The 16,508-nt window shown below is 31.8% G+C and overlaps 1 protein-coding gene and 1 pseudogene across 2 annotated transcripts; both read left to right on the top strand.

Annotated features, from left to right (window-relative positions):
* Positions 1-310: 310 nt before the first annotated feature.
* On the top strand, positions 311-4,788 carry LOC145752597 (protein regulator of cytokinesis 1-like). The gene is made up of 10 exons (XM_082568902.1): positions 311-480; positions 784-992; positions 1,085-1,244; positions 1,621-1,743; positions 1,929-2,165; positions 2,247-2,441; positions 2,933-3,141; positions 3,211-3,343; positions 3,722-3,926; positions 4,096-4,788. Exons 1-10 carry the CDS (start codon positions 373-375, stop codon positions 4,425-4,427), a joined length of 1,911 nt encoding a protein of 636 aa, XP_082425028.1. The 5' UTR covers positions 311-372; the 3' UTR covers positions 4,428-4,788.
* A 7,379-nt stretch (positions 4,789-12,167) lies between these two features.
* LOC145752404 (protein regulator of cytokinesis 1-like) lies at positions 12,168-16,508 on the top strand (annotated as a pseudogene). Its single transcript, XR_014283781.1, has 10 exons — positions 12,168-12,266; positions 12,337-12,439; positions 12,509-12,618; positions 13,310-13,456; positions 13,649-13,896; positions 13,970-14,164; positions 14,661-14,869; positions 14,931-15,063; positions 15,442-15,646; positions 15,816-16,508. The product of XR_014283781.1 is annotated as a protein regulator of cytokinesis 1-like (transcript).

Below are 16,508 nucleotides of genomic sequence, written 5' to 3' on the forward strand. Positions count from 1 at the left end.
CTATGATTTTAGAAGAATTACAAAAATTGGACTTAATGATTTAAAACAGTTAAAAGTCAGAAAGTTATTAAAAATTATAAAAAAAAATCAAAACCTGATTTATTAGGTCATCACAGTCCTAACAGACTGACAGTAAGCAGTTTGCTAATAGTTAATCTGACAGACAGATTGGTGATTGGTGAAGTTTAATAGTTAACAAGCAGACTACGGACAGGCAATTAACTAACTAACACAAATAAAAAATTGTTTTAAAATTAAAAAAAAAAAAATTTATTAAAATTCTAACAATTTATTTTTTTTTAGATTTTTTTTTAAACAATTTCATGCAATTGCAATCAACAATATCAGTTTTATCGTGTTAGGTCATCCAGAATGTCACGAAAAAGTATTGCCATGCAGATGGATATTCAGAGAGAATTCTGCGATACTATGCAGGAATTAAGAGAAATTTGGGACGAAATTGGAATACCAGACGACCAGGTTTAAAATTATAATAAATATTGGTTTTTGGAGTGCAAGAGGTAAATCACTTATCTCTTATCCAACCTAAGGTTTTTACTAAATATGTTTGGCGAAAATTACTCAAAAATTGGCATAAAATAACATGTTTTTACACTTTTCTTCACTACTTGAGGTCCTGGGTTCGATCCCCCTGCTCTTATGTTGTGGCGCCTTGAGTAAAACATAATAAATGGTTTAAACTCTTGCTGAGTCAGTTCTTAATATGGAAATTATTTGTAAATTTAATTTCTGTAGCATTTATAGTTTTTTTTTATTTTTTAGATTGAAAGTAGAGGAAGCACAGTGTTGTTACACATTCGTAACCTGTTAGAGGACATGGTCAAAGAAGAACAAAACTTGAAAACAAGCATGTTGTTAAAAATCGAAAAACATAGGCAAGACATTGCCGAGCTTACGTTAAAATTATCTGTGCCTGCTGAAGAAGCGGATCTTACCAATGCTAACATCATGCAAGAAGAAAAACTGTTAAGGTAGTTAACATTTTTTTGATGATTTTATTTATTTTTTTATATATCTTATAAACCAGTGGTTATATAAAATTTATTTTTTTGATTTTGTTTAGAGTTCAAGTGATGCGTTTGACAAAGATCAAAAGTGAACGAATGTGTAGTCTGGCCTCTTTTAAGTCTGTGGAACAAGAATTATGCGATCAACTATGCTCTACCCCTTGCTACATACCAACTGGCACTATACCAAGTGAAAAACAACTTAAACAATTACAGGTAAATATATTTGACTAAATTTATATAATTTTCTTGGGAAAAATGACTGTGTTGTGTGATATATGGTATAAGTGATTCTATAAAATTTCTTTTGTATTTGGTTAATTAAAGTATGTATAATTTGCCCCATTTAATATATCCTGCTATAACATTGTCCAGCTGGGTGATCTACTTGTTTACATTTTTAATTAATCAATTTTCTAAAACAATGCAGTTAAAATTGTGCTAATCTGTTGAATAGTTTTTTTTACATAAATAAGCGAAAAAGAAAACCTAGATTAAATATTAAATTTAAATGTTTGTTATTACAAATAAAATTAGATTTTAAAAATTTAAAAACTTAAAATTTTTAACTAAAAAAGCTTAAATTTCACAGGATCATATTGAGACACTTAAAAAGGAAAAATCACGACGTAAAAATGTGTTTTCGGATAGAAAAGCGAGAATTGTTCAAATTTATGACGCCCTCAACCTAGTACCAGAAACTTCATTTGCTCAGGTAGGTATTTTTTTTAAGTCTTATTCTTTTAATTTGAAATAGAAAAATAATAAATCCAAATTATTTAAGAATCTATTTTTTAATTGGTAAACTACCTAACCAAGTTATATTAGGGTTCTGGGTTCGATTCCTATTGTGCTATAACTACTTTTTAATAAAATTGTTTAAAAAAAACATTTTTTTAGGATCTTGTCACGGAAGAGCTTGACTCCTTCTGTCTCACAAACGGGAAGTTAGAGGAGCTGGAGGACCTTCATGACGATCTTGCTCAGAAGAAGATGCAAGCCGAGGCACTCACATCCTCAATGTGGCAGGATATTAATGCTCTTTGGGATCGTTTGGATGTTGCAGAAGGAAGAAGAAGGAGTTTAAAGAAGGAATGCAACGGAATTAAACCACATCAGATTAAAAAACTTAAAGAGGTAAAAATTTAATTTTTAATAAAAAAAAAATAAAATTATATATATAATAATTTTTTTCAAATTTGTTCTTTATTTTTTCAGGCCTTGGCAGAATTAGAAGCAGAAAAGATAGTAAATCTTCAGAAACTGACAGAAAAAGCTCGTTCTGAGATCCTAGTTTTATGGGAGAAGTGTTTTTATAGTGGTGAACAACGTCAATTATTTACCCAGGCAACCGAAGAAAATTATACAGAAGCTTTGCTTGATGCACATGAAGAAGAATTAGCAAAGATGCATGTAAGTGGTTGTTTTTTAATAAGTTCTGGGTACAATAGTTTTCTTAAACTTTAAAGGTTGGGCTTTTGAAGCCTTAAGTTTGTAAGTTTGATTCCCACTGTTTGTAATATCTTTCTGTATCATTTTAAGGTGATGGGTAAAAGTAATTTTATCGGGATAGGGTGTGAAGTTGTGACAGGTGTAAGCTATTCAAATACCGTGCTCAAGGGTGAATAGTGGGGCATTGTTGCTACCTGAGCCTGATATCTTTTTGTGTGTTTTAGCTATCAGTAAATGCCAGGCTTAAGGGGAAATAATGTGGCATTGATGGGGTTCAAACCCAAAACCTTTAGCTCTTGGTTTGCTGCTATGACTGACATACCACACTACCGGACTCCTATTTTTTTTATTTAAATTTGGTCAAATACTAAGAATTGCCTCTCTAGAAGCTGCATGGTTTGATTCCTGCTGCTGGAAAACCATTAAAATTTATTTTAATATTTTATTTTTAGGCTTATTTTGAAGAGCACCAAGAGATGTTTACCAATGTCAACAAGTGGCAGAAACTCTTCCAAAGGATGCTAGAGCTGGAGGAGAAAGCTCATGATCCCAACCGCTATTCCAACAGAGGTGGCAATCTCCTCCAGGAGGAGAAAGAGAGGAAGAGGATCCAAAAACAGCTTCCGAAAATCGAGGAAGAACTCTTTGCTGCTATTGAAAGGTAAACTTTTTTTTTCATTTTGGATCGCAAAAAAAAAAACATTTAATTAATTTTTTTGTTTGTTTTAAGTTGGGAAGAACAACGCGAAAAACCATTTCTTGTTGAGGGGATCCGCTTCAATGATTTTGTTCACTCACAGTGGGAAGCATTCGAGCGCCGAAAAGAAAACGAAAAACAAAATCGACAAATCAAAAAACAACAGGTAAAATATTGGTATGTTAAAATAATTAATTTTTTGAAAAAAAAGGGTAAAAAAATCATGGATATTTTATTGTCCCCTTAACTTTATAACATAACTTTTTTAATGTATTAAACTATGCTTGGTTTGTTTTTTTTTTTTGCTGTGTAATTTCACTTTTTTATTTTTTTCACAATATAAGTTCACAAGTCACATTTAAATATTGCATGTGAAAAGAATTCCTATGAATGCTGTGTATACGTTTATTAGGTCAAAAAATAGCTGAGTCAAAATATGATTAGCCAAAAAAAATTAAATTTTTAATTCTCAAAAATTAAAAAAAATTTTTAACTCAAAGTTTTCAAAAATAAATTCCTAAAATACGCAAACCCCTTTCCAAAGGAAACTCGGGCCGAAATGACCTTCGGTAGTACCCCAAAAACCCCAACAAAACGTCGATTTATTGGAACAACCACTATCCTTAAGACCCCAACTTCAAATAAAAAGGCAAAACGTAATCCTATGGACTCCACGTGGCGAAGTGTGGCCACGACTTCAAATCAAAACAGAACTGCAGCTACTGCTTATACCATGACTTCATCACCAGGTATTTGGGCTCTATTTCTATTAAATTTTGTTAAATGTTGTATTATGGGAAAATTATCCAAAAAAATAGCATTTTAAGGTATTTTTTGTCTAATATTACAGCTTAGATACTTAGTTTTATAAACCCACCCTTTTTCTAAAATTCTAACAATAATGTTACCCCATTTTAGGTAAACCACCTATTTCAACCCGTCTTCGCACCCCAATGTCGGCAAAAAAGCCCCCACGTACCGGAGCAAAACGGGCTCTTAACGACCTAAAACAGGTCCCGAAGCCCCCTAGTGGTGCTAGCTCCGTTAAAAGCGCCCCAAATCTTGACACCACTTTTTGTCTAAGTACAACAGTTGTTTCATCTAGTACTACAGATAACACTGACTCTGTAAAATCGATGCCTTTACCTGAAGTAACCCCTTCTAAATACTGCGATTTTGCTTCTGATATAAACACTAATGTAAGGGGGAATAGGATGGTGCGTAGTAGTGCTATTGGAGACAGGGCCTGAGTTCTTGAAACTTCAAAAAAAACATGATTTTATTGCTTAAAAATTTTTTTAGATTTTAGCTGTAATGAATTTTAGCTTACGATTCAACGCGTTTTAGTAATTGCTTAACGTTTGTTGCATGATCTCACTTGTATGAAACTTTGTTCCATATTCTATTGACCTATTACCCTTTATTTGTCTTCTAAAAATGGTACAAAAACAGCGATTTTATTAACTGCCCTAAAAACTGCGTATTTTTATTATTTTATTTTTCAGTGTTTTAGAGAAATTTCGATGAATTAAAAACTAGTTTTTACTCGAAAAAAATAAGTAACTGCCTACATATATATATCAAGTGCTTACTGTAAATAAACTAAATGTATTTGAAAGTTTGGTTGGATTTTAGATCACGCTAGCTAAGATGAAGCCAGGAAAATTGTTTCAATATTTTTGCCGTGTTTTTTACACTCTGCACAAGCCTAATGCACACAGCACCGTTTTTTTTAAATTTTTACAAACTTTTTAACTGAATAGTTCTTTTTTCTTAAGGACGGGCCGAAAAAAAGAATCAAAAAAACAACTAGCTCGACCCTCAGCAGTTTGTCTTCCAACCGAAAAACAACTCGCAAGAATAACACCCAAACGTATGCCAAAAACAGCGGTAAAATTTGCACAATGCCTTCTGCTTCGAATAGTAGTTCATTCGTCTCAACCTCTAGCAACCAATCAACGTCGCCCTCTTCGTCTTCTGATCATGACATCACAGATATGTTCAGCACCACTGTTTTGGGCTACCAGCCTAAGATTGCTTTACCAGAAGTTACACCAAGCAAGTATGTGATATTTGAAAGCGCTGTTACTGGTAATGCTAAGCAGAATAAGCACGTCCGTAGCAGTGAAATCGGCTTGTAAGATATTGTAAAAGTAATTCAGCAAAATGAGAGCTGAATATTATTTTTTTGAAGCTTATTTTGTCTGTTAATTTTTTTTCGCTTTGTGTGTTTAAACATGTATATAATTATTTAATGCCTGCTATCTTTAACATTTTGTCGGTAATACAATCTATAATATTCACAATACAAGTGTGCGACTATATTACAAAAGAAAAACAAGCATTATAAAATATTGGCTTAATATTTCAAATAGGCCTTAGCAGATTACCCAGAAAAAACAACTTAAGTTGCGTTGGTAAATTTAGCTTTAAAAGTATTTGTGTTTATCATTAAAAAGATAGTTCGGTCGCAGAGTTTCTTTTTTAATTATGTTGTAATTTTTCCAACTTGCACGAGGACACTATTATTTTAAAAATTGGTCAAGTAGTTTTTGGGATATCGGGATTTGAAGGTAAATATTGTAAATAGGGAAAATCCCTCAGCTCGCGAGTCACGTGAGAACCGTAGGCTTCATTAAGCTGTAAGAAAATTTAAGAAATAAAAGAGGACTGAACTAATGACCTCATGATATTAATATGATCTAACTTTTTCAAGTATTTTTTTATTTTATAGAGTATTTTATAATCACAATACAAAATTATTTGTAGCTGTATATTTTATTTAATACATATAATAAATTAAAATCCAATATGCAATAAATATAGAAATTCTTGTTTAAATATAGATAATAAAACCTAACATTACAAATTTATTATTGAACTTTTTCTTTTAAAAACAACAGCCATACAGAAGGTAGCTACAACTACCAATAAAATACAAGCAAACATAAACCAGGTTGGAATAGATTTCTCCCTTACAACTTGAAGAACTTCTTCATTATATTCGGCAATATCTGAAAAATTAAATTATTTTACAAAATACTATATATTTTAGTGTTGTTTGTGAAGTGATAAACATTTTAAATTTTATATTAGGAATTCTTGATTTCGATTCCTATTGACAACAAATTTTTCTTTTTGTAATATATGTTACTAATTGTTAAACAATAGCACAAGGTTAATGATATTTAAAATTTGTTGCAAAACTTAAGATAAGAAACCAAATTAAAAAAGTTAGGGTTTTTTACCTAAACAAGAATGGTGGTCTACGTCTAATATTCGATCCCTAAAGCAACTGCACATTTTCATCTGGTTGACCATATTACAAGCATCTTCACAATTGCCGTTGTTCTGCAAAGCAGTTTAAAAAAAACAAAATTAAAAAAAATTAATAAAATTTTTTGTTTTAAAAGTACTTGCTTTTTCGCATAGATTGTCGTTAAATCTGATTGGTCCAACAGTGATCACGTGATTTTTATTTGAGTCTACATTTCGACGCCGCCTTGCTACTGATAAACAAAGCTGGAAAATATTTAATTAATTAAACAGGTTGCAATCACAAATTTTAAATATTCCTTTACAGTTAAATAATACCGGTAGCGTGATGTAATGGTAAGAACACTTGCTACACCACATAAGGTCGTGGGTTTAATCCCCACTGCTCTTATGCTGTAGCACCCTTGAGTAAGGCGCTATAAACAGTATGAACTCCTGCTGAGCCAGCACTTAATCAGCAGCATGATTACTGGGCAAAAATAAACTATAATTTTCCAAACTGCCACAGGCAACTTGAGACTGGGTCGGGGTAACTGATGTTACTCTATGTTTAGGTCGCGCATTTGACTTTTCCACACCAAGGATAAAGATATATACAAAAATGATATGCTTTGGCGTTTTATATACAATAGCCAAGAAAAGCAATGTCAGTTGCCTACACTTATTTTTTATTTTTTTATTGGGATAACAAAAAAAATAGAAAACGACTAGAGGATGTTTATCTGGCAAAATTTAAAAGGTAAATATCAGTTTCTCACGACCGTGCCAACTTGAAAATTTACCTGTTAAATAAAATTAACCTTCTGTTTAGGCTGTGATGTTGTTCTTTTACATGAAAAAAAAGGTCAAACCAATGACTAAGGCCAAAGAAAGTTTTAATTATAACAAGCCTACTTACATCGGTTGTACACATACTTCCTTGGACAGAAGAATCACATAAATGAATATTACAATGTACATAAATCTTTTGGTTAGCGCTGGTCAGATTTGTCCATACAAAAGACTTAAACTTAAATTCGATAACTTCATCGAAATTTGTGATTATCTCAATCGAATCAGCAGGGTCAAATGAATTAGTCGCTGCACAACTGAATAACAGAAAAATATTATTTTATTAAAGTCCCATATTGGGGGGTTTTGCAATTTTGTAGGTGGTGTATATAGCACGTTAGTATGGTTGACACTGAATCACAAAATGGCTTTAGAACCTATAAAAAATGTCTGTGGTACTTACAATTTAATTTTTTTTAAATTTTGAAAATAATAAACAATAAAAACCAGGTTATCATATTTTTTGTGTGGCGTACAAAGTACTAAGTTAGTGCAGTGAGTGTATACAAGCTAGTACTTTCTACGTCATCACAAACAGGGCTTCCCTTTTCTTTTTTTCAATTAAATTAATTTTTTTTAAAGTGGTATAACTTAAAAATTAAGTAAAATTATTTGAAGTTAAAATTATTTTTGTGTTCAGCGACACCAACTTTATCAAGTTTTGAGTAAAAGAAATTGCCAATATAGGACTTTAAGATTTATAAAAATACTAAAACAGAAAATATATTAAATGGAATTGTAATTGTTATTATATATGTTGCGTTACTATTCTTCAATTATCGGATACGATATCGCGCTGGTGACGTCATCAATTGGTGTAGCCCAACAATCTTTAGCCTGTAACAAACCGACAATAATTTAATTTTGTTATATATTGTTAGGGTTTATCTAGTGCTGTAAATTCTAAAACATTCCTTATTGTTGAGGATTACATGCAAATAAATTGTGCATCATAGAAACGGCCAAAATTAACAATTTTTATGTGTAATTTTATTTTTACAAAAAGTTACAACTTGTACAACTACAAAATAGAAAATCGTAGTCGTTTTTGTTTTGTAAATACCGGCAGAGTGATGTAGTTCTAGAAACATTTGACTTCACTACATGAGGTCATGGTTTCGATCCCCACTGCCTTTAGCACTCTTAATAAGACGCTATAAACACTGTAAACTTCTGCTTTGCCAAAAATGACGGATCGGATAAGTTAGCGGGCAATTGTAAACTATAAAATTCCGCACTACCAAAGGCACTTTAAGACTGGCTCAGGGTAACAAATGTTACTCTATGTTTAGGCCGTAAAGCCCTCTTTAAATATTAAGGATAAATAAATATACAAAAAACGTACCTGTAAAATAAACATATCGTTATCCACTTGGTCAGTAATCTGTGCATAGATGTAGTCAGGCACCTCCACGGTCGGTGGATTGCCAGAAAAAGTTTCATTAAAAAAGTTGTTGCTGTACAAACCAAACTGTAACTCGATCTGACCATCCTCAGAAATTCCATCGAAAGTAAATTTTCTACAAGAACGATTTTGTTATAATTTGTTTGATAGTAACACACAGTTAATAAGAACTATACATATTTTTTTATATATACATTTATCTTCGATGTGGTAATGTCAAATTCACGACCTAAACATAGGGTAACATTAGCTACCCAAGCCCAGTCTCAAGTTGCGTTTGGCAGTTTGGGATTTTATTGTATATAATTTCCTGATAATTATGCTGCTAATTAAGCGCTGTTTTAGCAGAATTTTATTTCATTTACAGCGCCTTACTTAAGGGCGCTACAGCATGAGAGCAGTCGGGTTTGAACCCACGACATCTTGTTGTGTAGCATATTTTTACTACTACCTTATTCGAAAATCAAATTATCATTATATTTACCGTAACGTTGGACAAACGGATTCTGAAGTTATATTCTGTACATCAGGGAATCGGCAGGTATATGGAAGACAAGTCTCGTTATATCTTTGAACGATGTCTGTGAGATCAACATCCTTAACTGCTCGAACTATGTAAGTATAATTCAAGTAGCCGTCTTCAATGTCCTTAACAAAGAAAAATGGTGTTGGTCACAAAATAGTGTTACAAAAATGGTTAATGGGTACAGAATGGAGTTACAAGGGAGTAAATGGTTAAAAATTGGTGTTACGAAATGATTAATGGTAAAAAAATGGTTAATGGTTGAAAAATGGTGTTTAAAAATAGTAAATGGTTAAAAATAGTGTTACAAAATGGTGAAAGGGTAAAAATTGGTGTTACAAAATGGTGAGTGGTTACAAATGGTTACAGAATGAAAAATGGTTATACAGAATTAAGTCTAAAAACAAGAAAATACCGTAACGGTTGGAAAACAGTCTTTAAGGTAAAATGTAAAAGATCCAGAATCGTCATCCATAGAAATGGGGTCACAAAAATCCCCTGCTGGGTCAAAAGTCAATGGTGAAATGACAAGGCTGTAACCAGCAAAAGAAGGGAACCCAAAGTCAGAGGGCTCTACACTAAAAACAACAAAATAAATTATATTTTAGTTTTTACACACATTTCTTTTTAGTTAACCTTTACCGAAAAACAACAATTTATGAAAATTAATTGGCAGTTACATATATTCCAAAACACACTATAGCTATATTTCATCTGTTTTAAATAAGTTATTAAATAAATACTATAAAAGTTATATAAATATATAAAAGGTACACATTTCTTAATTGTCTTACTTTATTGTGACGTTTTCACCACAAATTAATGAATCTTGCACAACTGGATCTGGACCTGAGAAAATGCTACGCACGCCAACAAAAAGCAGTACAACTACAAAACATAACAATTTTTGTTATGAAATCATAAAATGTTTTCCGTTACTTTAGCTAGAACATATTTTTTATATATCTTTATCCTCGATGTGGGAAGGTCGACTTCGTGACCTAAACATAGAGTAACATCTGTTACCCTGACCTAGTCTCAAGTTATCCTTGGCAGTTTGGGAAGAATATAATTGCCTGATAATTAAGTCGCTGATTGCTGGTTGTTGGTTCAGCAGGAGTTTATACCGTTTAAATCGCCTTATTTAAGAGCCCTACAGCATAAAAGCAACGGGGATTAAACTCAGGACCTCATGTAGTGAAGCCAAGTGTTCCGACCACTACACCAAACATAAGTTTTGTCAAAAAAATTCAATATTTAGCTGTAATTACATACCCTTTAATAGCCAAACTGCCAAAATGCAAAAATTAATAAAATAACCTTAAATGTTTATACTTTTAAATTAAACAGCTTACCTGAAAAAATAACCCGAAATACGAAAAACTGTAAATTAAACATGCTTATTGAAGAGTTGGCTATAGTGGAATAACACATCTTGTTGAATTAATATTTCAGCTTCTTGAAAAGGAAATTTGAATCATTTTAATTTCCATGTACTGGTGAATTAACAATCGATGTCTAAAATGCATTGTTGTTAGTCTATTAACCCCTGTTTTTACGTGGCAAATTACATTGAAGTATCACTGCATAAAAGATTTACTCTGCATTCGAAGCAATTTGTGAAATATATTGTTAAATAAAATGTTTTTTAATTGTTACTGTAAATTATTACGTTAGTATGGTTGGGTAATTGGTTAAATTTTTAATTATTATTTTTTTAAAAAAAGGAATTGATTGTATTACTTTTAGTCTGACTATACTCTTTTCTATTTGTGTAAGACAACGTATTGGATTCCATGTCAATTTATTTTTCTCCAAAAAAAATAAAAAAACGACAAACGCAAGTTTTGGATACTTTCTTATGTTAAGAATTTTAAACCCCGATATCCAAAAAATACTGAAAGAATTTTAAAAAATAACAATATTCTTGTGCAGGTTTTACCGGCAGCGTGGTGTAGTGGTAAGAACACTTGCTACACTACACATGAAGTCGAGGGTTTAATTCCCCACTGATCTCATGCTGTAGCTTCCTTGAGTGAGGCGCTATAAACGGTATAAACTCATGCTGAGCCAGCACTTAATCAGCAGTATAATTATCGGGCAATTATAATCTATAATATCCCAAACTGCCACAGGCAACTCGAGACTGGGTCGGAGTAACTGCGATGTTACTCTATATTTAAGTCGCGTAATTGACTTTCCCACATCGAGGATAAAGATATATACAAAAAAAAGTTAGAAAAGAAAAAAACACGGTATATCTAAAAACAAGTCATGCGACTTTGTTATTAAAATTCAATTAAAGTAGCCTGCCTTTAAAAAGGCTAAAAGAAAAATTTAGAATAAAATTTACGTAATTTTAGTCAACATTTATTTATATGAAGAAGTTTTTTATTTTTTTAAATTTTTTATTTCGAGTTATCATATTTACTTAAGTAGCAAATTAATATTGCCTACCATGTAGATAGGTACTTATAAACAACATATAACATAGAAATAAATCTGTTGTTGTACAGTTTATTTAAGTTGATTCCAATAAAGAGGAAACAATACAGGATATTGTTAGTTAAATCATTCAAGAAATGTATACAATACACGATACAGTTTAACATCGGTTACCCCGACTCAGTCTTAAGTTGCCTTTGGCAGTTCGGGTTATCATAGATATTAATTTGCCAATAACTAAGCTGCTGATTAAGTGTTGGCTTTTTAATACTAAAAGAGTCTTACTCAATAGCGCTACTGCATGAGACCACTGGGGATTGAACTTATAACCTCATGTAGAAAAGTCAAGTGTTTTAACCACTACGCAGCCTGTAATATTTATTTATTCTTAATTTAAAAAAATCGCTTTTCAAACTAAAAGAATGGCTTAACAAATGTATTATGCTTTTTTCATTGTAGTTAAATTTATTATTTTAATAAATAATCGAACTTCTACTTTATTAGGGTTGTATGGTACCAACTGAAAAAAGGCGTAGAGAAGTAGACTCGAGTGAAAATCACGTGATCACTGTTGGGCCAATCAGATTCAACGACAATCTATGCGAAAAAGTAAGCTCCTTTTAAAATTGGATTTAAATTTTTTTTAGATGTAATTTTTTTTGTTAAAATTATTTTTTAGAACAACGGCAATTGTGAAGATGCTTGTAATATGGTCAACCAAATGAAAATGTGCAGTTGCTTTAGGGATCGAATTTTAGACGTAGACCACCATTCCTGCTTAGGTAAAAAAATAACAAAAATCGGTATTTATTAGAACAACTAATAAGTAAATTATTTGTTTATTCTTTTAGATTTTGATCAATACAAGGAAAAGTTAAAAGTAGATAAAAGCGAAAATCGTTTTCCAAGTTTGACATTTTTTGCTGCAATTTCGCTAACTGTGGTTACTGTGACCTGCCTAGTTTTTCTATGCAAGAAAAAACAAACAGCATAATACACTAAAATGGAAATTTAAACGTTAACTAAAGAAAAACTAAGTAGCATAGGCAAAAAAGCTGTTTGCTAAATGTATAACAATCATTTAAAGACATTTTAATTACACAGACAACCATATTATTATTGTATTTATACTACTGTACTCTGTAACATAAAATTTCTTCCATACCTCATTTTTAAAATCTAATTTACCTCCAATGCTGTAATACTGTATCTTGTAATTCTGAAGTTATATACTGCAACAAATATTGATAAAACACCATATTTCTATCGTTAAATAAATAAAATTTTGACCCAAAATCGGTTTAAAAATTCTCTTAACAATTTTATGATTAGGAGAGAATCGCATGCGTGGGTGGTTCTTAAAATAGAAAAAAGAGACTAAACAAGAGAGTGATTGAGATGTAAATAAGACTCGCTTAGTAGCGGTTCGCTGACTAACTGACCAACTAAGCCCTTAAGTAACCCAAAAAATATATAAAATGGGTTAAAAATGTTGAAATTAGTATTTGTAATAAATGTATTAAAAAGTCAAGATTCAATGGTTATTGCAGGCTATTAAAAAGTGTATATTTTATAGAGTTATTGTAGAAAATACGTAGTCATCAGTTATTGTAGAAAATACGTAGTCATTAAAAACTTTAAATTTTTAAATAAAAAAAAAACATTATTTTTTTAAGGATCATATTGAGACACTTAAGAAGGAAAAATCACGACGCAAAAATGTGTTTTCGGATAGAAAAGCGAGAATTGTTCAAATTTATGACGCCCTCAACCTAGTACCAGAAACTTCATTTGCTCAGGTAGGTTAAAAATAATTATTTTTAATTAAGTCTTATTCTTTTAATTTGAAATAGAAAAATAATAAATCCAAATTATTTAAGAATCTACTTTTTAATTGGTAAACTACCTAAACAAGTTATATTAGGGTTCTGGGTTCGATTCCTATCGTGCTATAACTTTTTAATAAAATTGTTTAAAAAAAACTTTTTTAGGATCTTGTCACGGAAGAGCTTGACTCCTTTTGTCTCACAAACGGAAAGTTAGAAGAGCTGGAGGACCTTCATGATGATCTTGCTCGGAAGAAGATGCAGGCCGAGGCACTCACATTCTCAATGTGGCAGGATATTAATGCTCTTTGGGATCGTTTGGATGTTGCAGAAGGGAGAAGATTAAGTTTAAGTGGAGTTTAAAGAAGGAATGCAACGGAATCAAACCACATCAGATTAAAAAACTTAAAGAGGTAAAAAATAATTATTTTTTAATAAAAAAAATTAAAATTGCCTATTTTTTAAAATCTGTTCTTATTTTTTTAGGCCTTGGCAGAATTAGAAGCAGAAAAGATCGTCAACCTTCAGAAACTGACAGAAAAAGCCCGTTCTGAGATCCTAGTTTTATGAGAGAAGTGTTTTTATAGTGGTGAACAACGACAATTATTCACCCAGGCAACCGAAGAAAATTATACAGAAGCTTTGCTCGATGCACATGAAGAAGAATTAGCAAAGATGCATGTAAGTTGTTGTTTTTTAATAAGTTCTGGGTACAATTGTTTTTATAAACTTTAAAGGTTGGGCTTTTAAAACCAAAATAGGTTTGTAAGTTTGATTCCCACTGTTTGCAATATCTTTCTGTATCATTTTAAGGTGATGGGTAAAAGTAATTTTATCGGGATAGGGTGTGCTGTTGTGACAGGTGTAAGCTATTCAAACACCGTGCTCAAGGGTGAATAGTGGGGCATTGTTGCTACCTGAGCCTGATATCTTTTTGTGCGTTTTAGCTATCAGTAAATGCCAGGTTTAAGAGGGAATAATGTGGCAGTAATGGGGCTTAAACCCAAAACCGTTAGCTCTTGGTTTGCTGCCATGACTGACATACCACACTACCGGAGTCCTATTTTTTTTATTTAAATTTGGTCAAATACTAAGAATTGCCTCTCTAGAAGCTGTGTGGTTTGATTCCCACTGCTGGAAAGTTGCCATAATTTAATTTTAAAATTTTTATTTTTAGGCTTATTTTGAAGAGCATCAAGAGATGTTCACCAACGTGAACAAGTGGCAAAAACTCTTCCAAAGGATGCTAGAGCTGGAGGAGAAAGCTTATGATCCCAACCGCTATTCCAACAGAGGTGGCAATCTCCTCCAGGAGGAAAAAGAGAGAAAGAGGATCCAAAAACAGCTTCCGAAAATCGAGGAAGAACTCTTTGCTGCTATTGAAAGGTAAACTTTTTTTTCATTTTGGATCGCAAAAAAAAATATTTAAAATTTTTTTTTTTTTAAGTTGGGAAGAACAACGTGAGAAACCATTTCTTGTGGAAGGGATCCGCTTCAATGATTTTGTTCACTCACAATGGGAAGCATTCGAACGCAGAAAGGAAAACGAAAAACAAAATCGACAAATTAAAAAACAACAGGTAAAAATTCTTAAGTTTAAAAAATTAAATTTTTTTAGAAAAAATACTGAAAAAATCCTAGATATTTTATTTGCCCCTAAACTTTATAACATAACTTTTTTAATGTATTAAACTATGCTTGGTTTGATTGCTTTTTTGCTGTGTAATTTCACTTTTTTATTTTTTTTTACAATATAAGTTCACAAGTCACATTTAAATATTGCATGTGAAAAGAATTCCTATGAATGCTGTGTATACGTTTATTAGGTCAAAAAATAGCCGAGTCAAAATATGATTAGCCAAAAAAAATTAAATTTTTAATTCTCAAAAATTAAAAAAAATTTTTAACTCAAAGTTTTCAAAAATAAATTCCTAAAATACGCAAACCCCTTTCCAAAGGAAACTCGGGCCGAAATGACCTTCGGTAGTACCCCAAAAACCCCAACAAAACGTCGATTTATTGGAACAACCACTATCCTTCAGACCCCAACTTCAAATAAAAAGGCAAAACGTAATCCTATGGACTCCACGTGGCGAAGTGTGGCCACGACTTCAAATCAAAACAGAACTGCAGCTACTGCTTCTACCATGACTTCATCACCAGGTATTTGGGCTCTATTTCTATTAAATTTTGTTAAATGTTGTATTATGGGAAAATTATCCAAAAAAATAGCATTTTAAGGTATTTTTTGTCTAATATTACAGCTTAGATACTTAGTTTTATAAACCCACCCTTTTTCTAAAATTCTAACAATAATGTTACCCCATTTTAGGTAAACCACCTATTTCAACCCGTCTTCGCACCCCAATGTCGGCAAAAAAGCCCCCACGTACCGGAGCAAAACGGGCTCTTAACGACCTAAAACAGGTCCCGAAGCCCCCTAGTGGTGCTAGCTCCGTTAAAAGCGCCCCAAATCTTGACACCACTTTTTGTCTAAGTACAACAGTTGTTTCATCTAGTACTACAGATAACACTGACTCTGTAAAATCGATGCCTTTACCTGAAGTAACCCCTTCTAAATACTGCGATTTTGCTTCTGATATAAACACTAATGTAAGGGGGAATAGGATGGTGCGTAGTAGTGCTATTGGAGACAGGGCCTGAGTTCTTGAAACTTCAAAAAAAACATGATTTTATTGCTTAAAAATTTTTTTAGATTTTAGCTGTAATGAATTTTAGCTTACGATTCAACGCGTTTTAGTAATTGCTTAACGTTTGTTGCATGATCTCACTTGTATGAAACTTTGTTCCATATTCTATTGACCTATTACCCTTTATTTGTCTTCTAAAAATGGTACAAAAACAGCGATTTTATTAACTGCCCTAAAAACTGCGTATTTTTATTATTTTATTTTTCAGTGTTTTAGAGAAATTTCGATGAATTAAAAACTAGTTTTTACTCGAAAAAAATAAGTAACTGCCTACATATATATATCAAGTGCTTACTGTAAATAAACTAAATGTA

Source organism: Corella eumyota, chromosome 5, assembly GCF_963082875.1.
Source record: "Corella eumyota chromosome 5, kaCorEumy4.1, whole genome shotgun sequence".
NCBI classification, from domain to species: domain Eukaryota; kingdom Metazoa; phylum Chordata; class Ascidiacea; order Phlebobranchia; family Corellidae; genus Corella; species Corella eumyota.